The sequence below is a fragment of the Anser brachyrhynchus genome, assembly GCF_964034855.1.
Source record: "Anser brachyrhynchus genome assembly, chromosome: 2".
Classification (NCBI taxonomy): domain Eukaryota; kingdom Metazoa; phylum Chordata; class Aves; order Anseriformes; family Anatidae; genus Anser; species Anser brachyrhynchus.
Window position 1 is genome coordinate 81,050,251 of NC_137695.1, and position 26,201 is coordinate 81,076,451.

At 38.5% G+C, this 26,201-nt stretch overlaps 1 protein-coding gene across 1 annotated transcript; it reads right to left on the minus strand.

The window, feature by feature from the left end:
* Positions 1–2,756: 2,756 nt before the first annotated feature.
* KDSR (3-ketodihydrosphingosine reductase) lies at positions 2,757–26,199 on the minus strand. Its single transcript, XM_080578939.1, has 10 exons — positions 25,953–26,199; positions 20,243–20,332; positions 19,091–19,147; positions 15,199–15,264; positions 14,957–15,052; positions 13,629–13,820; positions 11,797–11,880; positions 8,977–9,060; positions 6,487–6,588; positions 2,757–6,149 (listed from the first exon to the last, which is right to left on the minus strand). The coding sequence occupies exons 1-10, from the start codon at positions 26,058–26,060 to the stop codon at positions 6,030–6,032; spliced, it is 999 nt and encodes a 332-aa protein (XP_080435065.1). The 5' UTR covers positions 26,061–26,199; the 3' UTR covers positions 2,757–6,029.
* Between the last annotated feature and the right edge of the window lie 2 nt (positions 26,200–26,201).

The following is a 26,201-nucleotide window of genomic DNA, read 5'->3' on the forward strand; positions in this document are numbered from 1 at the left end:
TGACACCCACAGACCTACGGTATCTTTGCCAAGCCGCACGAAATGCCTTGAAAAGAATGCTCTTTTAGAGACCTGCCTGCGTGCATTTAATTCCTTGCTATTGACTGCGTAGCACCATTTATTGCTAATAGCGCCTCGTCTGTTTTCTCGGTGCCGCCTGACACTGCTATCCAGGCAGCAGCTAGGGGCTGTGGTACTTTTTAAAAAGGTTTTCTGTGTGCAAAATTAAAAGGAAAAAGTAGCATCCCTGAAGTTTGGATGAACGTTTTTCTCATTTTTACCCGGGACAGCAGCAGGTTAACTGGAACAAATGAGCACTTCTGCAGAGTGCATTCCTGAAACGGGAGATTGCCTTTCATCCTCCCGGTGCTGCGAATGTTACGGGTGCAGAGCGGATCCTTCTTGTCTGAAGTGCTTGCAGGGCACAGAAAGCTACTGTAAAAAGTTGAAAGCCCGCCTAACCTACAATTACAGTTTATTTCATGGGGCCTTCATTGTGCTTTCCAGGAAAGGCAGTGGCCTGAGATGCTGAGGTAGCATCCGTAGGGTCCAAACAGCTCCTGCCTTTCAGACCCCTCTCGCTGTACTCATCCCTCACCCACCTTTACTTCTTGCCAAGATGTAACAGGTGGAGGGAGGCAAAATGGCTGCAGCCAGCTGGTCTAACAGGCCCGATGGGCACCGCTGGAAGTCCTTCTCCTTGACACCTCTATTTCACTACGTGGCAGTCGGGTCTCGTCTTCATGCTCCCTGAGCTGTCCCACCACCGTCTGCAAGCTACCGACACATTCTTGTGATTTCTCTTTCTGTTGTGGAGAAGGGAATCAACCAAACCCGCAGTCAGAACAGCAGAAGAGCAAAGGAGACGGCTCCTTTGCATCCCTAGAAGAATGGGAAATGGGAAGGATGTGCTGGGCAAATGGCAACTTTCATCTCTGACCCATGAACTTTTATTTACACTTGTTAAATTCTCTCTTAAAGAGGAAAAAAAAGGGAAAGCATTTTTGACTAAATGCCTTGAGATAAAGACCAGCACACTTCATTTTCACTACTTCCTTCAAATCAGCTTTAAAAAGGATATTTCACTAACAGGTAAATTGTGCCTAGAACATTTCAAAGTCTTTTGAGACTTACTGTTTTACACATTATTTACAGCTGGTATCATTACAGCATTTAACTCTGCTTTGGCCAAGGAAATCAATTCTCAGTGTTTGGTAGCACACCTAGTATTAGGCACGTATGTGTTGCTTTACCCTCTTGGGTTTATTTATATTTCTCTAGCAGCACTACTACAGAATTAACTTCATAGTTAGAACTCGAAAGGTTTAAAATTAACATGGGGATTTCCCTCCAGGCTGAAAACAAACTTGTTTTCAACTTAGAAAAATAAAATTTCAGACTGCCTGGGTGGCACCCTACCATACAGCAGGTTGGGTAGTATATTCCTCCATCCGAGGTTTCACCAAAAGCCAGCCTTCCCAAATCAGTTTTTCAAAATGCTTCCACTTTTCCAAGTTCGATATGCAACATCAGGGTTAAAAAAAAATAAAACCACACTTTCTACTTCCTTCAGTGCAAGTTTCTGTTCAGAACCTTAACAGCATTATTCCCCTCACCCCTTCCCACCAACAACAGAAGATTAGCATGGTATTTTATTTTATTTTTTACCAGTTTAGTGCCTGTAGAGGTTGGAAAGCAAGGAAATGAAGATGATGGGAGGTGTGGCGGGAGACCTCATTTAAAGTTTTCTGGCTCTCGTGAGAGTCTCCCCCAAGTGACAGAGGAAAGCAAGTGACTTGACAAGGTTTTACTATCAGCTCTGACAAACACCCACCTACTCGAGTGTGCTTGGTACTATCTGTGGAGAAAAAAAAAAAGTGGAACTACCAGGTAGTTTGGCCTTTTGACTGAAATCTATCTATGTTTTTTAAACAAAAAATGCTACATTTTTACATTTTAAATTGCCTACAGGAATGAAGAGCAATCTACTTTGCCCTGCTACTGTTATTGAAAGGGAAGAAGTCAGCAGCTTCAGTTGTGAATAGAACTGTTAACTGTCCAGTGCTCTAAGATTAACATCAGGCCCCTTGCCTTGGAAACACCAACATCCTAGTTTTAAAACATTTCAGATAGCATAAGCTTTCCTCAATCCATTTTTGATTTTGGCTCTCCCATAATTCAGTAAGAATGACTTTATAAAAGATTGAACTACTGCAATTCTGGATGTGGCAGTAACCATCTCAGGGGTATTTCTCCCTTACTTATTATTTTCTTGGAGCTAGCTGTTCACCCAAGCACTCCTACCACAGAGCTGGAACAGCAATTTTATATACAGCTGCACATTCACCAGTGGCACAGGAAGACAGCTACTGTGGAACTATTATTTCTATTGTTTTCCCACTAGGAAGAAGGAGAATCACTTGGCTCATCAGGATTCACAAGCAATTCCAGAGAGCACAAGCACCAGTTATATACTGGCGGCATCTCCTACAATAAAGGCAGATTTTGTCAATTTGGTGCCACATTCCACTATGGTTTGATGACAACACTGAGCGAAGGAGTTTTGCATCCCTCGCCATCTGCTATACACCTCTGCCTAGGCTGCCAAAAATGGAGGAACATATTGCCCCCCTGCCGTCCTAGAAAATTAAGAGGATCCTGCTGAAATAATCCCAGATTAAAAAAAAAAACACCAAGCCCTGCAAATGAATTTAACCATTGCTCTTCATCCCTTCAAAGAACTCCAGAGTTAGAGGCATTGTTGATCCTCCATTTATTTTGAGAAATATAAAATATGAAAACTAGTTTACAGTTCCGGCACAAAAGTGATGAAGCAATAAGCACAAAGTTTCTTTTTACAAATAGTACTATATATTTTTACCATTTAAAAGTGCCTAGTTTTTCACAGCAAATAAAGTTTATTTACCTATATCTTTTGTCTTAGTAAAATATTAAATCTATTTAAATTGCACATGAACATCTTGGTAAAGTAAACTATACGTAAAGTTACAATAAATCTGTATTTAAAGCAGACAGTCATTAGAAACTACACGGAATGGAAGAGACTATTGAGGTCTAAATTGAATCTTAAAGACTGACCAAGAAAACAAGAGACAAGACACCGACTGATATGGCACAAGTGATTAAATTACTGACAGTTTGACAAAAGGTAGTAGTGGCTATTAGAAGTTCTTCACGGATTTAATACACTGCTAAAATGTTTCGATGCAGAGGTTTAACATTTAAACTGGCAAGATAGCTTTTTTGACTGTTAAACATTATTCCACAAGATTACATGGCATCTCCTTCACTTAATATTGGACTTTAAAATGAGTATGATGGTGCGTAAGAAAAGAATGAGTGTACATAAGAAAGTTTTACACCAAAGATTGCTGCAGTAGACAATTTACTACACCGTGACAATAAAACGGTTGAAACGTTTATCAGTTGAAATGAACCGTACTAACGTGCAACAACAGAAACTAGAACATTTAGAGAGATCATTCGTTTCTTGTTTCTTCCGAAAGTCTGCCCGGTTCAGATTTCCAGAACTGCTGCAGGGGTTCAACCTACAGTTTTACTGCCGACACAACTAACTTACGCTATGCAAAATCAGGTGTGAACTGAAGCATCTCTAGACCAGGGCCTTAACTTTTACCCAGTTTCTTATTCCACCTTTACAAACTCTTGTACTGAGTTACACTGTTCATTATTTGGAGGAGTCTTCAGTCAAGATTTCCTGAAAAGTGACTAGTGGTTTAAGAGGCCCAACCTGAAATATTTTAAAGAGGCCCAGCTGTCATAGCGTGCGCGCTCTGACCTTCTGGATTGTTTCTGAAATGCAAACACTAACATCCCAAGTTGAAGATCCAAAAATTCAAGTATCCAAAGTCTTACTGGTTTCAAGACCTGACCTTCAAGCCTGTGTTGATGTAAAGTCACCTGCATAAGCATTTCTTCCAAACTACTGCATAACTGATTCACCCCACTTTGGTATCTTCTTGCAGATGGTCAAAGGAGTATTTGATTTCTCAAAGTAAGAATTAAAGTAGATAATCAGGTCCAAATCATATTGTTACGTTGCTTTAAGAAACATATCAGTGTTGACAATGGATGTATGATAAATGCTCCATTATGTGTCATTCACATTATACAGCACAGAAAACATATGCAGACTAGATTTCTCTGCACTAAAGCCCAGCTGTTGAAAAATGCAGGAATATACTCTATTCTCAAAATTAATTTGATAGTATAGGCATGCACAGCTTCACAGATCTGAACAAAATCAAGAGGCAGGACTGAAAACATAGGCTTCAGGAAGAATTCTACAGTGCCTCAACGTCTGCAATCTAATGAAGGTCTAACCACTTCAAATGAGAGTGCCAGTGTGACTCCCCCAATGTGATCGTAAACCAGGTATTACAGCAAGTTTAGCCTATGTGAACAAAAACTTTTAAAAATGATCAATAGAATTCAGAGGGAGAATAAATAGCCTTAATAAGTTACATTCCAAAGTTTTTCTGGTTAACCACCTACTATTTTTCATCCCAGCTTAATTGAATACCTCTTCTTAAATAGGTACATAGAATATCTTAAAAGCAATCAATTTTGCTTACTTTGCTGTTAAATACTACTTTCAAGGAAGTGAAAGCGCTGAGTTTTAACAGTAATTTTAGATTCAGAGTACTGAGTGAAAATGGAAAAATTGACATTAAAACACAGCAGTGCTAACAAATACAAAATATGCAGCTTTTGGGAAAAAAAGCAGCTCACAAGGCACTTGCTATAGTGGTCCATTAAATAAATGGTGTATATAGTGCACCCTTGAAACATCATTGTTATGCATCAAGCTTTTTCAGTGTTAAACAAAATTTATTAGAAACAACCATTGGGTCCTATGTATTCTGAAGCAATTACGGAGCAGCCTTGATTCACATATCATGTAAATCAAACAAATTACAAGAGGGGCAGGGGAGAGTGTTTTAAATCATTTCTTGTCATGTTAGAAGTTCTTCTGTTTAGTGATAAAACTCATCGTGGAATGCCACCCTGATTCCCCTCCCCACCCCCCATCCCAAAAGCTACATTCCTGCTCCTCTAAGAGCCTGGTATTTTAATTACAACTGATTCTACCATCAACTACTGGTTTGGCTCATCATTTGCAGCTTTGAAAAATAATGTGCATAACAGCAGCATTAAGCTACCTTCCTTTTCAAAGCAAGAACTGGCAGATAAGAAAAAGTAAGTAATTGTAAGAGTTGTACTCTATTTCAATGGCTTAAAATGCTGAAAGTCAATCACACTTGATACTGGTTTCGTTTGTTGTTGTTGTTGTTCACAACATACTTCAAGGGCCAGAAGAGCTACAGACCCTGTTACATCTCCTAGCATTTCTCTCCTGGAATGGGTTCTTCATCTCCCTTTAGAAAGTATGTATGTATTTATTATACCATACTTTTTAATTACTTCCAGACTGAGAAAGCTTGGATCATATGTGTATCTGCCGTCTTAAGGTTTCCACAATTGCATGTTGAACAGAATAAGGAAAGCTGTCATTGACAGAAGGATCTGTAGATTGGCCAAAGGAAAATGTAACATTCTAAATTAAAAAACAGTCCCAAAAACATTAGCAAGAGGTACCAACTTGTTCAGGGGACTTCAATCTACTTCTGCCCAGTCTGCCATGGTACTTATTTTTTCCATAAGCACCAAAGTAAGAAAACTTAAGCATTTGTCCAGAATCACCGCACATAGTCCATTCTCAGGTTCTACCCTACAGATGACTTACAAATTCCGCAAAGTCTCTCCAACTCAAATCACCAAAAAAAGCTAATCCTCATTCACACTTTTGCATAGTTTGGCATTTTCTGGAGTTATACTTTTGTTTTCTTTCATTGCTTTTGAGGGGACTCATCTGTCACATATCCAAGTGCTTTCAGCCTAAATCCTTCAAGAGAGAAGCCGAGTCCCACTTGAGCAGCAAGCTGTTCAGGACTGCTTGACATTCTTCTTTCAATTCAAAGTTAAGGTTATTCAGTTTTATCTGCACTTTCAGATTTTTCCCTTTGCATCATGCAGCGACGAACTATGCTGTCAAAACTTCCTAGGTAAAACAGGCCAATGATGCGAAAAATGCCCATGCAAACAACCTGGAAACAGAGAGAAACATCTTTCAATTCATTTAGGATCCTGGATTGCAGCATATTTTTTATTTATGAAATAAAGGTTCCATGCAATACAACCAAGAAAAAAAAAACAACACATGAATACCATCAAAGCTATGTTACAGTTTGAGACTAAAAACCAGGCAGGCATTTTAGCTTTCTTGCCAACTCAAAAATATGACTTTAGTTTCCTAAATTCAAGTCTCCATAGTGTTGAGAGCCATTTGATGGAAAAAAGAATTGCTGTTTGCATAATGTTCTACATATTTTATACTATTTTAATCTAAGAAGTTGTGACTATGGTACTCTTCTCAAATCTTACCTGCTGAAGACCTTCAGTAATAGAAGTGACTGGTGACATTCCACTTGTCAATATTGATAGCATGTAACCGTCGGAACCAACTGAGCTGTTAAAGTTCCCTTGCTGGATGGAAGGAAAACAGCAATTAAGGGCAAAGTAATTTATCCAGTTGTGCCAAGTCATGACGTGTCTTAATTTTACAGCTATTCATGATAATTAACTTAATGTCACTCTGAATTAATATTTTGGTTAACTGCAGTAATATTTTATGTTAAAATATTAAAAAAGTGTACTATACAGCAGCATTCCAAAAGGCATTCCATTAAAAATGGACAAGGACCCTACCTTTTATAAAGCTACAGATGTGATAAATGGCTAAGTATTGCTTTATAAGCTGGGAAGGATCTAAATTTCTTCTCGAATCATGCTTACTAATGGAGAAAACACACGATGCTCTGTTTGTAAATATTTCAGAGAGAATTACACCCTACCTTTGTCAGATCGCCAATCACCACTATAACTGAAAAATAAAATACTGCTTGCCTTTTGTTAAAATTAGGTTGCTGGGAGAGGTGTACTTGAGACGCTGTGTAAGCAGTACTCCTTCATTTATGTCAATGATCTTGATTTGCCTCCTCAAAACTGCAAAATACATTGCCTACTAAGCAATTCAGTTGGCAAAAAAAGGGGAGACAGAGCAAGATAAAGCACCATTTATTTATTTTCACCAGAAATATTGCAGCTCTATAGCTCTCACTCCCAGCCTTCTCCTTTTCTTTTTTTTCCTAGCAGATTGTGCTGGAGAAAAGACTTTCTGGAACTCTGCAGGACTACACCTATGGAATGCAGAAGCAAAAGGAGGAGGTGGTACTCCTGAATCGGGGTAGAGGGCGTAAGATTTCACAGAATCACAGAATTGTAGGGGTTGGAAGGGACCTTGAAAGATCATCGGGTCCAACCCCCATGCCAAAGAAGGTTCCTTAGAGCTGGCTGCCCAAGTAGGCATCCAGACAGGCCTTGAATGTCTCCAGAGAAGGAGACTCCACAACCTCCCTGGGCAGCCTGTGCCAGTGCTCCATCACCCTCACTGTGAAGAAGTTCTTTTGCATATTGGTGCGGAACTTCCTGTGCTCTGTCTTGTGGCCATTGCCCCTTGTCCTGTCCCCACAAACCACTGAGAAGAGGTTGGCCAAATCCCTCTGTCTCCCACACCTCAGGTATTTATACACGTTGAGGAGATCCCCTCTCAGTCTTCTTTTCTCCAGGCTGAACAGATCCAGGTCTCGCAGCCTTTCCTCATAGGAAAGATGCTCCAGGCCCTGTATCATCTTTGTGGCCCTCCGCTGGACTCGTTCCAGGAGATCCCTGTCTTTTTTGTACCGGGGAGCCCAGAACTGGACACAGTACTCCAGGTGAGGCCTGACCAGGGCAGAGTAGAGGATTTGGCTGAGCTACTACCCAACACACACCTGAGGGGACTGAGTTCCTACAATAAAGGATTACTACTTTTAATTTCGCTTTTAGTCTCCCAGATGATGGTTTGAGTGCACAAATACCCCACCTGAACTACAAAATAATCCGAAGTGCTGGAAAGCATGGTATAGAAATATCAGATGCTTAAAGAGGTGAGATTGGTCTTCCTTAAGAACCAACATAAAATACCATGTGAGGTGGTACTTGATTTTAAAACTCACCACCCTAAAACCAGACATTATTTTGCACTTATGTGCTGTATTTGTGAAACTATTGTAAAAGCTTCACAAACACCTGCAAATGCAAATCATGTTGAAGATCACATTTATGGTTCTTGGAACTGTAAAATAATTAGTTTTTAGGATTCAATAGCTGTACTTTAACGACATGAAATTTCATGTTTATTTCCACTTTTATTTGGTTGTAGGCACCTCAGAACATCCTTGGTGCCCGTTTCTTCTTATTTTATTAAGAAGGAAGCATTCTACAGCACAAATTATTACAAAAATTCCTCAAAAATGCAATAATCCTTTTTAACTATGGCAGTCTTTTATGTATTTTAATCACTCATGAATCAGATACTTAAGACATTAAAAGCCAAAAAGTCTAGAAAGCCTCCATGTATTGCAAAATCATTTTGATATGAACTCATGTTCAAGAAAAATCAGATAGTCAAACAAGCTTTTGAGGTTAGACAAATGGTATTTGATACACGAAAAGTCAATAGAGGTTAGTACTTTAAAGAAAATTGTGATCTGCCTTTGAGACGTTGCATCATACAGGTGCATCACTTTGTTTTGTCTAAGGAACAACTTCGGGAACCTTTTAGTTCAAAGAGATCGTTTAAAATCATTTGTGGGCATGGTGGCAAAAGAAGAATAGAGAAAAACTTCCTGTTCAAACTAACCAGCAAAGAGTACCATTTTATCTAAATTGATTTTTTATTTAGCTGAGCCATTTTCTTAGTCTTAAACACCCATTACATGCCATCCAAGTCTCTTCTATGAAGGTCATACTTTAAAAGGATAATTTACTTACTATGGCATCTTTGACTATAACTCTGGCGACTTGTTCTGCTTGGCAAACAGATGAGGTTTCAGAAATTAGCTTCGTCTCTAAAGGCTTTAGTAGAAAAACACCATTGTAAGTTTGACTAACAACACACAGGAAAGGAAACACAATGGTCAACTTTTGGTTTTGGGCCTTTCATCGTGGATGACACTGTCATTGTTAACATGTAGTATCACACTGTCACCTAAAACGTGCACTTAAAATTAAGGGAAAAGCACCTTCAAAAATAATAGCTTAGTTTTACAAAGAAAAATGCCCATTATTAATATTCTTAGTTTAATACTGATAGAATATACTACTAGAATACTGATAGAAATAGTGTTCTTTCCTACAAGCCTACAAAACAAACTTATACTTAGATGTTTTGTTTGTTTCTCAAACCCCACACACTGGTATCTACCAAAATCCATCAATGTATTTCACTTGTTTGTGAGGTAAAATGGCATAAATGCTCTAAAACACTAGAATAAAATAGTTACGGCAATTATTTTAACAACCACAATTTCTTTTTAAAAATCTGATCTGTTACAAGAACAAGCAGCAAAAAGGTTTAAAAAGAATTTAGAAGCATATTTGTCATTCAGGTACTTTTAACAAAAGAACAATGGAGCTAAACGCATAGCACGCTATTTAAATGCTAAAAATATTAAGATAGATGGCTCTGTTGATAAAGAACAAATTGCACTATATTACAAAGAAAAGTGCTTAGTTACACATAAACTTGTTATAAAGGAAAATTCAGTTAAATATAATAAAGTTTAATTGAAGCATTCAAACCTAGTCAATACTGGAACTAGCTTAATATTCATAATCCGTTCTGAGATTAATCCTTAAAAAAACATACACTTCTAGGGAAGAGCTGACAATGAGAGAAACCTGTAATCGTTCAATCTGAAGAACTACAGAAATGAAGTTCCACAGAAATAGGCCTATTTCCAAGTATGTGCAGAATTATGAATCATGATGCTCTGACTAGGCTCACCAATTTATTTTCTTAAAATACACATATTAAAAATTAAAAAAAAAAAATCAGTCTTTGTCAAAGGAAATCACATCCAAACACCTTTTACATGCTTTCCTGCAGTGATGTGGTTTGTGTCATCAAATCTCCAGCTCATAACCCCTATGTACTTTTTAGCTCACAGGTCAATATCAACCAAATCCAAAAGAGATAGAGGGGTGTCGAAACTAAGTTACAATACGATAAATTTGGAAAAAATCATCAGCTAAATTGGGAGCACCAGACTACAGTTAATGACATGTTGAGAAAAAGGCAGGCAGAGCTCAACCATTAAATACTCCATCTGGCTAGTCAGTCAGTCAAAGCACTGCTGTGATGTGTCTAGCAGTTATCTCACAGAGAAAGAGCTTAAACACAAGAAAAACATATCCTCATATCTGACCTTTTTTGCTTAAGCTAACTATTAGTAATGATTACAGAAAAAAATAGCCTAGCCCCAAAGAAATGCAAACCACAGAGACAGATGTTCTAAACTAAGTAGCACTAAATAAACGCAACAATAACAAATGAGTGTCTGAACAGTTAAAGCAACTGAGTATTGCAGATATTTAAGGTGCTCTATCAATGTAGGCACAAATAACCCGAAGACATCATGTGTGCTAAAACAGCATAAATCTGCATTTAAAGACAACGCCTTTTTGACAAACGAGCTAAATCTCACTGGATCTCTTTTAAACAGAAATCTTAGATTAACAGTACATTTTGCTGGTGAATATATTTCCCTGAAATAGGCTATTATGTAGAAAAAAATCCCAAAGAATGTGCAAGCTACACAAGTATCTGCAGATGTCTAATTCTGGCACTTTATGTGGCTGCGTGGGAGTATGTTTAACACAGAATATCTATATCAAGAAATTATGAAGAATTGTGTTACACAATCCCTGCTGATTCTTATATAGAAGGGTGAAAGACAAAACAAAATTCAAGCCCAATTTCTTATTACACATGACATTAGATGGAGCATCTTGAAAATGGCTGATCTACTTAAACACCAGGTTTCTAGTTCACAGTATGCAGATAAAAAAATAGACATTTTCTCTGGTTAGCAGATACTTCAGTCTGAACAGGGAGCCTGAATGTAGTCCCACCTGCACCTTTTTTATTTCTCTGAAGTTATATTTCATGTGTAGGGAAGCATCAAATGACGAGAGGCAACTACATTTTTGAAGGTCAAAACTTAACTTTAAGCTAAGCCAAATGAAAAAGGCCTACCACTGACACACCCTTCTGTAAAGGCGGTATCATTTGCACTACAAACACAATGCCAGAGTTTCCTTCATACTTTAATAGTAGCTGTTACCTAGGATTAAATCGTGTCATTACATATATTCACATGGTAGCTGACTTGCAGACTCCATTGAAAAAACTAAGAATTATTTTCATCTGTCAGAACTATCAGAACAGCATAATATCAAAATATGCAAAATAAGTATATTATTTCTGGCTCATTAAGCTTTTATATCAAAACAAGTTATATTGGTTTTACAGTTTACTGTTCCACAGCAATATTTAGACTGTGTATAGAAAGACTTTTCAACGTTTTCCCATTCATTTAAAACCAGAACAATAAACTACACAAAATTATCCTACCAGCTATTTAACTCTCAATAGCAGAGTCGATAAAATTAAAATGTTTAAGTACTTCTTAAAATCCTAATACGCTCTATTTTCAATGGCAGGACAGAAGGGAATGAAATCTGAAAACCCATTGCCTACTGCAAAGTGAACCTTTAAAAACATTACAGTAACACTGAAGAACAGTTTACCTTTGTTTTACTTTCTTCTGCAAAGCCAGGTGTGTCAGTATCTGGAGGATAGGCCACTGTTACGTAGATATTATAGGGTTTGACCTGTATTTTACAAAAGTCAAGTGTTACCTTAATATTGACAGCTTTTCAGATGCCTGTCAGAACTTCATTCATTTCTCTTGTATGGAAAAAATACAGCAAACACAAGTTTAACAGGCATGTAGTGTTAAATCACCCTCATATCCAGCATTTGCAAGATTTGGAGCTTTGTCAAATGAGGAAGCAAAACAAAGACTTTAAGGAGATGGTTGTGTTGCTTTGTTTAGTAAAAAGCTTTAAAAATTCTGCATTTGATGAACATAAGTGCTTTTCAAGATTCCTAGAAAGAATACAAAAGGAATTTAGTTCTACTATTCTATTGAGTTCAATTTTAAAGACAACCAAAACACTGCCAAACACCAGTACCCCATATTCATAAAGACAAGGCCAAAAAAAGTTTCACCGAGGCTTATTAGAATGTTTTTTTGTTATTATGTCATATTTTCACTGCTGAACAAATGCGAGAAAAAAAAACAAAAACATAAAACTCAAGTTTAGTATCTTTATCTCTTACAGATATGTGACTCAAGTCACAAGGCTTTTCAACCCATGGTTTAAACTTGCATAGGGCCAAAATCTAAGGAGACAAAAATAAATAGAAAGTGTGAGAAAAACTTAAGTCTTGCATACCTAAATGCGATCCTTGCTGTATTTGTATTATTTGCCACAGCAGCACATCACTTACTACACTACTATAATAAAATGACTACAATACAAGTCTGTACTCCAATGCAAATAAAGAAGTTGTGAATGAATGTATTCAGAGGGCTAAGATAAAGCAAAGTGTTGTAAAGCCCTAAGCAATTTTATTTATATTACAAAACCTTCCGTATGAAAACACTGAAATACCATGTCACAGGTCCATAACACCTTATTTTTAGATTTGAGGAAACCAGTCCTCGCAAAAACGTCTGCCACCAGCCTGAAGAAAGGCCCTGCAGTCACTTCATTCTGCAGGCCAGAAGCGATCAGATGCAGTTTTACCCCACACTCTTGTCCTGATCAAGGCATCCAACTACATTGACCAGAACAGGGTAAGAGCAGCAACAATACAAGGGTCTAGAACCGAACACAGACACTTAACTTACAAACATTAATAACCACGTATTTATACACTTAACAGAAGAGGAAGGAATGTCACTTGCAAATCAAATTTACCTGTCTTTCTACAATAACGTACTTATAAGTCTCCTTCCATTAAATCATGAAAAGGATGTCTGCTTTTTAGGCTTGACTTAAATTTAGATCATTACAATATTAAAAGCTCATCTATACCAAAGTTGAGAAGAGTAAACCACTGTCAAGACAAGACTTTTGTGGGCAATCACCATATTCAAGCTCGCAAGTTTTACTGTCTCATATAGCTCACATACCATTTACCGTGGCCTCACAACCAACTTGGGAATTGTTTGCTTAAGAGCTTTAAAAAGAATTTTTACAGAGAAGACTTAAAAATCCAAGTCTTTTTTGTTGAAATAGAAGATTTTCTAAAAACATATGTTTTTATGTGGTCATCTCCAGCTCTCGAAACAAGCTGAATTTGTTCTCTTATGCAACTGAAATCAGCTTAGTTTACACAACCCCACTCAGAGCAATATCATTTTATTGCTCCCAAAGAAGGGCCTACATAGCACATATCAGCAGTGTTGCACGAGAAAAGCAAAGTCATTGAAGTGAAAATTTGCTCTGCTGCTTGTTAAAAGAAATACTTCTGTTTACAGGCAAAAATACTTAAATCACTGCGCACACACCTCCATTTGCAGGGCTTCAGCCAGTCCTCGAAGAGCAAACTTTGTTGGAGAATAAGCTGTATAACCAAAGAGGCCTAATTGCCCAGCCTGAGATGATACAAACACAATCCTTCCCATCCGTCGCTCCTTCATGGTAGAGATCACTGCACGACTCGGGTAAACACTACCCAGATAATTGACTGCCATTAATCTCTGTAGAAATGATATTAAGATGGTATTTGAGTCACAGATTTAGACTTACTCAGCTGTTTAGTATTATTTCTCAAAAACCCTATTTCAGTTTGCTTTAACAACCAAGTTCACTTGATTTGTATTTCTATCAGCTGGCAAAAGAAACAACTGTTTTCTGTTCTACAGCCTCATAAACTGTTCTATAGCTAAGAAACTCACCTCAAGACAAAAGAAATCCACTGTATATACATCTTAACGGCATTCAGGATACTGAATATTGTGACACTAATACTTCAAGATACTAATATTGTGAGCCATAATGGCCTTCACAGACAAAAAAAGAGTATTTGACAAAAAAAACCTGACTGGAACAGTGTCGAGGAAACAATCCTTTTATGAATGATGTATGAAAACATACTGAAAGTTTAAAGATCTTCCTAAAACAGGAAAAATTCCATGTATTCATGTATTTCAGAAATTTTCATCTTTGGCAGGATAAGAGGAAGTCTTTATTTTTACTCTCTAGAAGACCTATAATACAACTGGCCGCCTATATGAGCAATAGCACAGATGGATGATTTACATCTACAAAATTATGCCTATTTAGCATTTTTGCATGTTTCAGTGATGACTTGTGGGATGGGAAGGTGGGAATCATTAAAGTAACCAAAACGTAGGGGTGTTTTTTTTTTGTTGTTTTGTTTTTGGTTGGTTGTTTTTTTGGAGGTCTTTTCATTAAAGCAGCGGCTTCTCAAGTTCCACCAAGTTGCAAACAGTCTGTGCATCTCACAGTTGAACACTGACAAGACTGATTTTTATTAAGCAGGTTAAAAATATGAAATAACATCTTCATCAGGAAAAAGAGACCATGTGAAATTCAATGTCTTTCACAGTGCATTTAACTACAAAAATGCATGTCAGGCTCTCCTTATCCTAGATGGAGGACTTGCTGTTCTGACCTATCAATGGATCAACAATTAGGGAATAAGTTGCAATCCTTGCAAATCTAAAGATACATTCTAATTCTGAAAGCTACCACTAATCAAGTGCATCACTACTCATACAGTCTGCAAAGACACAGTAACGTAATCTGTTTTTTAGAACAGCTGAATAACAACTCGTTTATACGATGAAATAAAAAAAGTATGCTCACTCACTTCAAAAGAATTCACTTCAATAGCCTCAAATTTTCCTGTAACTGATGTTCCTGCACAGTTTACAAGCAGGTCAACTGGCCCCAGCTTCTCCTGAGCCTGGAAGAGGATAGATGTCAAGATGTTCTTTAGTATGATAGATATTCCTCTAGCACAATATCACTATAAGAAATTATTTCCATTAGAAACACATCACACACTGATAATTTTATTAATATACGCAGGTGAATCAGTTACTTCCTCACCTGTTTTAGAACGTTCTCCACCTGTTCGTAATCTTTAGATACATCAACGGAAATACATAGTACAACCTAAAAAGGGAAAGCGAAAGAAAATTTTGTAACTTAGGTCCAGTAATAGTTGGCTCCAAGTCTTTCAAAATGAAACTACTCAGTGATGCATCTTTTCCAGAATAAAATTTTGTTGTTGTTTTGTTTGTTTGTTTTTTTTCCTCTTCGACAGGACAGTTTGCACTTCTCCCACACTGCAAAAAGGAATCCCTGCCCCTAATGAGTGTATATTAAGAATAAACACTTCAGGATCCTCAAAGAGATACTTCGTACATGAGTAGCTATTTCTAATTTTATCATTCTAAGACTCAAGTTAATTATATAAAGTTTAGTAAAATTGTTCTAGCTAAGACAGTCAGAATTCCACAGTTCCATATTTAACTTTCGTTAAGTGTGAAACACAAGTAAAACTATCAGTGTGGCTTAGGTTCATCTTTAAGAAAAAATCTGAAATGTTTTTTCCACATCATAGAAGGGCATGGTTGCCACGTCTTGCTCTGAAACTGCAGCATCAGCACTGCAATAAATATCAAAATGTATTAAAAAAGCTGCTAACATGAGTATTTGCAATGTGCTTTTTAAAAAAAATAATTAAATTTAGCTGCGTGGAATTTAATTGGAATGTATCAGGGACAAAATTCAAAAAAACATCTAAGAAAACTGATTAGTAGCAATGCCATATATAAAAAAAGTGAAATGGTGTATTTGTTTACTCCTTGCCTTGGAACAAGAGATCATGGATTTTAGTTTGAAAGATACAGGAAAATGAAAACAAACATTGGCCCAGTGGGACGAAAAAAAAGAGTGATATCTAAGTTGTTGCAGCTGGAAGTTAGTATTGGTTTTCTTGGAAGGTACTGATTACTGCTAGCAACGTGATCTCAGAATCTCAGTTTTGAAGCACCTTCAGATCAACTTCCGGCCACAGGAAGCACTGCCTTCGGGGTATCACTTACAAACTGTAAGATTACTGCAAACCCCAGCTTGGCGAGGGATTTACAAATAAGCTACCTCCTCTGCTAAAAACAAAACAAAACAAAAAAACACACAACAAAAAACCATCAGAGCTTTGGGGCAATTCATCATCTTCAAAGGAGAAGCAATCATACCAGAATAAAAGTAGGGACTCCTGTATTCTTGTTCTGATTTCTATGCCTTCCTTTACTTCAGTCAATTCATTTAAACTCTGTTTGAGTTGAAATAAAGCCATCACTAGTTTCTAACAAGTGTTATCATGGTCACTTGTCATGAAACGTGGACAAAAAAAAGAAAAGCTTACCACAGTGTAACTAACTGCTTTGGCAGCTAGTCATTTGTCAGTTTTGCCTCTGGTCAGACTGCAACACTTCTTAGCTGCATAAACAGAATCTGCTTGCCATTCCTGTGCAGCAGGTTGGCTATTCCTGCCTCCCAGCGTTGTGTGTAGTTGGACATCTGAGTAAACTTGTGGTGCAAGTTATTGATGGGTCTGCGTGCATCTCCCCTTGAGGCATTTTTTACTTTTTGGAAATATTTATCTTTTACAGAAGTTTGAGAACAAAATAATAGTTGAGCTAAGATACCATTGGTTTACAATCCGTATACTATCTGCCTGTCTTTGCAAGATCAGCAAGGAGGTTAAAGTCACAATTCCGCACAAAAACTGCATAGAACAGTTATTCATATTGTGAACAATATGCTTAGGAACTAACAAATTTTTTATTAGCTACCATCACATTATACAATTCATCTCTTCATTTCTATTATCACATTTTCTTTCTTCTGCTACTCTATGCTGATTACCTTTGTTCCAGCGCATGCACTGTGGATCCACTCCTAGGAAACAGATTATGCTGCCAGAAAGCCTAATATCCTCATTCCAGTTGCTCGCCTTTTGTTCTAAATAGTGCTTTGTCTGATCATTCATAAAGCATTCATTTCTCAATAAAAGCTCACTTCATCTCCCAGTGAAGTAACTAGGAATATTCCATATTAGGAAAGGGATTTTCTTTTTTTAATTGAAAAAAAAGAACAAAGGTTTTGTCCCATTGCACACCTTTACTGATAAAGAGTGCATTGTCAGCATTCTAAATAAGTGACACGCAAATGTCTTTCGAAGACTATTTGCCAAGTCAAACACTAAAATGTACGTAGATACCAGAACCCTGGTTGTCAACACAACCTGGTTTCATGCATATAACCATGAGCTGAATGTATGTAGTATATAATCATGTAAACAGTGATCTTTCCCTCTTAGCCTGGCATCTAGCAAATATAACAGTCTCTGTGTATGTAATCCATGCCAGACATCTTTTCTCTATACTTTCAGCAATTGTCTTGTACAGCTTCTGTCAGTTCAGCTGTCCTCGCTTGTCAGTTTCTTACCCGCTGTTCCAGTATGAGCTCTGCCCCAGACTCCCTGCTTTTTCTAATTGTGTTCTTTGCATTTAGAACAGGCAGGCTTCCTTGTCACATTGTCTACAACCCAACAATAGGTTCACAGGAGGGCCAAGCTACCACTGTCACTCCCACCGTAGCCAGATTAAGCACAGAGAAGTCTAAAGCTGCTACTGCAAAAGCAGTCTTGTTTAGCCCACACTTAGGCTTGCTCAGTCTTGAAGATACTTCCTGAAATTTTAACTGAAACTCTTACGGACACGTACCAAGTACTATTCTGTAAAAACACAGAGTCCACAGTTGTCAAGCTTGGACAGATTTTTAACGAGACCATCCTGAGAGTGTTTGACAAGGGATTAACTTTTTTTTTTGCCAAGCTTGGGAAACTATGAGAGCAGCTAAAGGAGAATGGTTACCAGGATTTATTTGTTTTAAAACAGACAAAATATAGGTCCTCCTCACCTCAAATGGCTTAATTTTTCAGAATAAAGTTGATCTGAGTAAGGCAGCATGCACAGGAAAAAAAGTGATCATGTTGAGCCATTTGACAAAAATAAGACAATTTTACAAATTAAAGTATTGAGAAAATTTAGTCTTGGAAGTCCTAACATTGGCTCCAAATATTCACCTTTCTCCATTGCTTCTTTTCAAGAGAATATTCAGCTTATTAATTCACCAGACTAAGGAAGCGATGCATTACAGCCAACAGACACCGAATCCCTTATTACAAGCTATTAAATTGTTACTTTTGTGATTACAAATGCAACCAAACAAGTTCTGGAACACAAGAAAGAGGAAGACAAAAACGTGATGGTCAATACCATTACCCTCTCCCCTTGATTATTAGCAACAGTAAACAAAATTAGCATATCATCTTGAAGTTGTGTATTTTGAACATAGCAAACTGACCTATTCTAAAAGGTGGTACCTTAGCAGACTCTAGAACAGTGCCTTTAAGCAAGTGCACACTATTAATTCACCAAAGCACCTTCACTGTTTAGAAGTCTGAGAACTTCACAAATTTGCGCATCTGTTACAGAGCTTTACCGGGAAACAGGACAAACAGCAAGATATTGTGAACTAAACCTGAAAACAAGTATCCCAAGACAGTTGCCGTATTTATAAATTGCAAAGGATGAGAGATTTGAAAAAAGTGGGTTCTTCCACTGGATCTTGAACAATACAAATGCTTATCAAGTGACAGTAAATTGCAGCTATCCAAAAAAAGCATACTACACCTACAGTTGAAGACATCAATCTTTTCCTCTGAGAAAAAGCAGTTAAGATACTAGGCAACATCCAATGTAGCGGAGTTTGGAACACCGCATGTAGGTAGACTGACTTTTTTTGAATTCAAAGAAGGCTTCACCTACTCTTGTCAAACGGTTTTCTTTTAAGAACAGGACTACTGAGGCTACGCTGTAGTGACTACCTTGAAACAAACAACAGCTGTAGGTAGCAGTGATCTTACCTGCTTGTCATTAACGGAGTACTTTTCTATTTCCTTCTTTGTCTGCAACAGCTTGTTCTGAAATGGATATAAGAACGGCTAAAGCACTGCAGTTATGAGAACACGTTAGTCTTCAGTATTTCAAGAAGGCTTAGAAATATTCCCTAAAAATCAAAAAAAAATCCTCAACTAGCAATAACACTCTCGTATTGTCATCTTAGGAATTTATGAATATGTGATCAAAACATCAAGTCCATGAAGCTACCAGAACGCAGATATTTTTCATTTCGTCTACTAAATCCAGCAACAACTTCTGTAAGAGATTTAGCGCTTCTTCTTCATGTAACTGTACAAAGCAATTACAACAGTAGGGAGACCAAAATACAAAAGAAAAGACTATTTTATTTTTATACGATATTACACAACTATTCTGAAAACTGTCATGGAATTACCGTGAAAGTTCAATGAAAATCCAGCAAATGCAAATTGCCATGGTTCTACCAAGAAAAATTGTGCTAATTTTGGCTCTGCTCAAGGTTATGCAAAAAAAGACAGCTGGAACTGAGAATCAGGAAAAAAAAACACAACAATTTAGGTGTTTTTATTTCCTTGAAGAATTAGTTTTCTCTTTGAATCAAATAGCCCATGTTAAATCTGTCATTCCAACTAGATTTTCAGTATCTCTTAATTAAGAAAAGAAAAAAGAAAAAACAAGAAAGCACAGAGTAACCCTTTTTCCTCCAAAGCTATCTTGATGAACAGCTTTTCCCTAGTATGATGGAATGATGATCAGAAACCAAACTATTCTGGAATTTTAAGTATTGACTTTAATTCCCCTGTTGTCACTTACTGTAGGGAAATGCTACAGTTTTAAAGAATATAGGGCTTTTCCTGCTTTGGTCCTCTCACAGATCTAGACAGTGAAATAGGTGATGACATTAACAGAAGCGATAGCAATGGCAGAGTTTTAAGGCAGGCTTAATACAAATTCCACGTTGGGCTACAATTCTTAAAAAGGCAGCCACCTCTCCTCTGCAGATACGTTAATTTTAAATAATTAGAATTGCCTTAAAGCACACAGTGAAAAATATACAAGTAATTATTATTCCAAAATCATTCCTCAACCAAACATTCCATGAACAGAGTTTAGCCAGTAAAAACACGTATACTTACCTCATCTCTTGCAATCAGTGTTATGAAAGCACCTTGCTTATAACATTCAATAGCAATACATTTTCCAATTCCACTGGAGCCTCCGGTTACCTAAAAATTATTTGAAAAAGTCACTGTTAGTCCATTGTTCTCACCCCTACTCCTATACAAGAAAAGTCACATCAAAATTAAGTCACGTCAAAAGTAGACCGAGAGTAAAATACTACCCAATGAAGCGTGAATAAGCAAGATATACTAGTTTACTTTTTTAGTATGAATGGAAAAAAAAATTTCAATCTATCGACAGGCCTCTCTCTCTACACTCCCAAAAAACAGCTTAACCTCAGTGATATTTTTTCCTCATTTCTTACGTCAGGCTGACTTAGACCCACTCCCATATGTGCTCTCTCACTGGCTTTTGACAAAATGTGGTATGTTATTCCTAAAAGATGGAATTAGTTAGAAGTTGGAAATCACTATTAATGTTAACTATAAGAATGCAATTTACTTACTGTCCCTCCATACACAGTTACAATAGAAATTATCTGTAAAATGGACATTTGTAAACTACCCACTGGAAGTACCATGTAAACACAAACAGGATTAAAGAAATTAACTTCCTTTTTATTAAAAAAAAATAAAATCTTTAATTTGACAGCTGGCCCTTTGTAGAGTATGTATCTCAGTCCCTCAGACACCTCCTGTTTTGTAGGGATCCCAGTCCTAAGCCTCTGTAACCTTTTCTTCTTTCTCTGCATCATAACTCTGACTAGTCTTACGCCAGTCAAATACCAGTTTGTCTACAGACAAATGCAAGGTGATGCATTTGTCCCCCATCACCTGTTGGAGGGCACACTCTGCCAAACACCACTAATATACAGGTGAATGTCACATCAACACCTCTCACACTACCCTCCATAAACCTGCGTAGGAACTCCATGTAGAACAAGATGCAGATGACAACCTTGACCTCTCTTTTTGACGAAAACAGAAAAGTCTCCCTGATACTGCCTTTTAGGTGATTTGTTCACTTAAGCCCAGTCTCGGTCAGTGTGTGCCTTCAGTCCTTAAAGAAGGCCACACCCATGTCTTCCTTACATGACTAAATTTCTTGAATTTTCTCCTAAGAGGATATTACTGAGAAAATACTGGAAAACTTTGTTGAAGTGAAATTCCTCTGGAAGTTGTCATTTTTGCTCTTTATCAAGACTTCGGAGAATGTAAGGTATCACCTCTCTTCTAAGTACGAGAAAATGAATGTGCTGAGCTAATTAGTGGAAGAGCAAAGACCTCCAGTCTTTAACTATACACCCTTATCTGCAGGTGCCTCAGAGTTTTGTTTTCATAGACGCATTATCCTTAAAATTCTTTCCTTTCCTGGAGGCAGTAAAGTCAGAAGAGTCAGAAGTGCGCTCTCATGAGTCACCAAATTCTTCTTTCCTATGACTGTTTTTATCACTAACCTTCAGAAAAGAGCTTAGTACACTAATGGCAATTGTGTAATCCCAGCAAACAAAGATTTACAACATAGCCACAGTTTTTTTCTGGTTTGTCTGCAGTCAGAAATGGGTGTAACTTTCACAGAGACTAATGTTAGCTTAAACTCCTTACGCTTCCTCTATTATTAGAGAAAGTTACTTCAAATTAGCTTCTAATTGACTCTGTGCAAGATTAGCTTCACTACACTAACCTTTGAGAATGACTCCACGATGCATGTCCTGTTCTGGAGGTGCTAAACCTGGTCTGTAGTATTCTGAGCCAAGGATGGCTGCTTTCTGAGTAAATTAAGACTAAGCAAGAGCATTGGTTAATTATTTGGGACTTCAGAAGAATTCAGAATTCATGTAATGCTTCCTGATGGAAAGAGGTTAAGAATTCTAGTTTATTCCTATGGTATATTGCAAAACTTCAGCACATCTCTAGGATTAAAAGACTCAGTTTGCTATGATCAGCCAAACCTCAATTTCCACAGGACCCATGAGCTGCTTTGAAAGATTTTCAACAGCAGCAGGTACACCAGCACAGAAACTAATGAATGTGCGTGGAAGACTGCTCCGATTCCAGTTTTTGGCACTGCACCGAGAGACTGATGATTGCTACCTGCACAAATTGCTGAGTATCATGAACAGGTCAACTACACCAGTGCTTGAGGAATTCTTTGAAGGTAAAGGTATTGGCACCGAGCCTCTGGCTTGTCAGACAACGCTAACACTTGCTTCAGAAAGACAGGGTCTGAAGTCATCCAAGAAACGGGAAAATGAAGTTTTTATTTGCAGTCACACCCGAGAGCACAGGACAGGGCTCGTGTCAGCTAGGTCAGTGACAGGAGGCAGAATCAATTAGCTGGGAACTGGAGTGTTTGGGAGGAAGGCTCTTACTAATACGTGGGAGGTTGTTACTAACACGCACATTTTTCAGCAACATTTATCGTGAATGTAAACAACAGTAAAAAAACACACAACATACATACAAACCCTGACACTATTGAAAACTTTGTGCCGCAAATGAAATTAGCCTAAGCAAATCTGTGAGGTCTGCTAGGCTAAGTTTCTAACACAGACGCCCAGAAGGAATGCATCCACGCCATTAAAGGAGACATTATTACAATCACCCTTACGCCCAGCAGTTCTACACTGATATTGCATTTCATTAGTGCTGGGTGTCTGAAGTACCACCGAGCCAGTCCTTAAATGCCACTGTAACCCAACCTCAGAGGGGCTAGCAAAATCAAAAATCTTGCGATGGTGACACCAAACACAGACTAGTTTCTTGGCAAGAAGGGACAACTAAATACCAGTATTAATTCAGATATTCAGAGCACAGTACTATAAGTCCTCAAACAATGTTATTAAGCTGTTTCTCTGTTTGAGAAGAACCAGTACCAATCTAGGCATTCAAAAGAAGATTCTGGCTCCAACATCTCGAGCTATGATCCTTGGTTACAGAGTTCAGCTTCTAAGGATGCCAGGGTTTATTCCCCCTTGAAAAATAGACAAGTCAGGGGTGAAGTAAAGAAAATTGCTGTGTGTGACTTTCAAATTAGAGATGCTGGAAACTTGCCTCAATCGATGAGAAAGTCCAGTCCCAAATTAACAGAACTGCCATCAGAAAATATCAAAGTCACAACCTGATTGATATGGTATTTCCAACAAGACTAGTTAACTTTCCCTTAGCAGCACTGGCTAAAAGCTGGCTTCACGCTTTGAGATGGTGTGCTAGCAGAAGGCATTTCTACTGAAACAGAACATCCCTGCAACCAGCTCTGAGTGGCCACTGTTCCTGACCAGCCCCAAAATGACCTCTTGCTGAACCACTCAGATGCCTCCAAACCACAGGTCACATCACTCCCCACACAAGGGCCACAACGCTGAGACACCAAGATGGGTCAACTTTAAGGACAGCCAAAGTCCACCACAGCTATCTGGTGAGCCCTGCACAGAAGTGGGGGGTATTTCTAGACCCTTATACCCGTGGCTTTGGCATGTGGAAGGAAAGAAGAGAGCACGTGTGGAGGGCAGATGTAACATCCCTGACAAAGTACAGTTAAATGTGATGCAAGTGAGCATGATGTACACAAAACAGTGACAACTGCCATATCATATCCTCATTTTCCTGTCTACTGTTATAGCCAGCTACCTAAACAATAGCTTATCCTCACAGAACAGGTGATGTTTGCTAGTATGTAGCTTGAGACCTGAGGAGAAAGTTGAAGCCAAAGGCAAAAAAAAACCAAAAAAAGAGGTATAAAATGCTCTTCTAGACTTCGAAGAGAGGAGAAGTTCAGCATGAAAAGCAGCAGCTCTACAGCTGAGAAATAACTTTTAGACCCTTGATTCTAGAATACCTTCCCAGTCACGGTGGAAACAAAGCAAGTATTAAATGTACAAACAGCATTTCTTTTTACTGACTAAGCTATGCCTGATGCTTGAGCTAATGTGAGAGCAGAGAAGTTGTTTTTATTTAATGGTGCTCACTGGGGTCACCAAAATACACAGCAGATAGAGAACAGGAAGACACCCCACAAGATTACACCATCACTAATCTGGAGCTCTGTGGACTTTCACTGCGACCAGCAGTCCTAGTCTTTTCTAAGTAAAAGGGACTCCTATAATCGTGATTCCTCCAGAAAGCATGCCTCGGGTGACACAGGGCGCATTTCCATCATGCAAGTGACTCTGCTAGAAGACAGATGAAAAAGAATCATAAGTTTTCTGCTTCAAATCTCTGCCCACTTAGTTACTTAGCCACAACTCAAACATCTAACTATATTAACCATAACTTTTAGGAGCAGAGAGATATAAATTTTATGAACAACTAAGTAGAGAGTGAAAAAACGCTGATTTAAATTGAAAATTCAATAAGTAATTGGTATGAAATGCTGTCCGGAACAGTGTCCGAAGTTGTACGATGACCTTCGTTAAGAAATACGACAGATTTTCATAACAGTTTCAACAAGCTCCCAGAAAAAAAGAGTTTATAGATAGGCCTTCCTTTTTAAGCTGCAGAAAAAGAAATTTATTGAGTATATGTTGAAAAAGTGTATTTACTGTGAAGTGGTAATCATTTGTCCCCCGAGGAGGGCTTATCCAGCTAAATAAACAACTTACATCCTTCCTTTTGTTAAATATGTAAAATCAAACCTGTCTGAATCTCACTACATTACTTAACCAACTGAACTAAAAGCGTATTGAAATAGCACAATGTTTTCCCAAGTAGTAATTTTGAAGACTGGGTTTAACTGAGGCCTGACAAAGATCACCAATCATTAAGCTTTGGTGTTATCTGAATTAAGTCATATGTTTACAAGAAATTATATATGCAGAGCACAAACAGATTTTGACATTTTTCTGTCAAAAGACATCAAAGAAATCCTTAAAGAGTGTGATGGTCCTAAATATTTTCAGGCTTTAATAACTTCGGAAGCAGAAAACTCACTGCCATTAGATGATGTGGGAATTCCCTTTACACGCACAGTCAATGTGGAAAGCCTCCCTGAACAAACCTTCTGATTTACAGTACCATTATACAATATTTTTCCTTACACAGTTAGCTAGAAAACTTGAAATCCAACAGGCGCAAGTGTCCAGGGTTATTAAGAGCATCTACAAGTCTGAGTATCACAGAATCGTCTAGGCTGGAAGGGACCCCCAAGATCACCCAGTCCAACCTCTGACCTAACACGAACAAGTCCTCCACTAGCAATGAAGACTGAAACAGCTGCTCCACATCTCACTGGTTTGCAGGAATACTTTAATAGCATAACTCAAGTCGAAGTAAAACAATAGCTCTGCCAGCAGCAATGCGGATGAAGCTGATTACCTGCAGATTCATATCGTGAGGCTGAAATACACCAACAGCCTTTTGCTCCATCAGTATTTTAATGCAATAAACTCCCTATTTGGACAAGAATTTTTATAAATTTTAACAAGACTCTCAGAAATGCCGTTTTCGAGGCTTCCCCTTGTGCCAAACCCAGCTTAAATTGCTAACGCAGCCAGCAGCCGTGGCTTGGGCGCGAGGTTTCCCTCACAGGAATATTTTCATCGTTCTGAACGCGACCCAAGGGAAGGGGCTCAGTTGGAGAAGGAAGAAAAAAAAAAAAAAAACCGCGGCCCAACGGTCGAAACGGCCAGCAGCGGCGGTTAACGGCCGCCGGGGGGGGGGGGGGGGGGGGGGATAAAAAGGAGGGAAGGGGGGACACCCACACCCACACAGACGACACCTCACTCACCACGACGTGGGCGCCGGGCAGCTTGAGGGGCTTGGGGCTGATGAGCGGCGACACCATGTAGAGGAGGAGGACGAAGGCCACGACGAAGGCGGCCGCCAGGAGCAGCATGGCTGGGGCCGGGCGCGAGGAGGAGGAGGAGGAGGACGGGGAGGAAGCGGAGCCCCTCAGGCCGACGGAGGGAGGGAGGGCGGCGGGTGCCCGCCTGCGCCGCGGCGCCGCGGGGCCGGGGAGGAGGAGGAGGATGGGGGG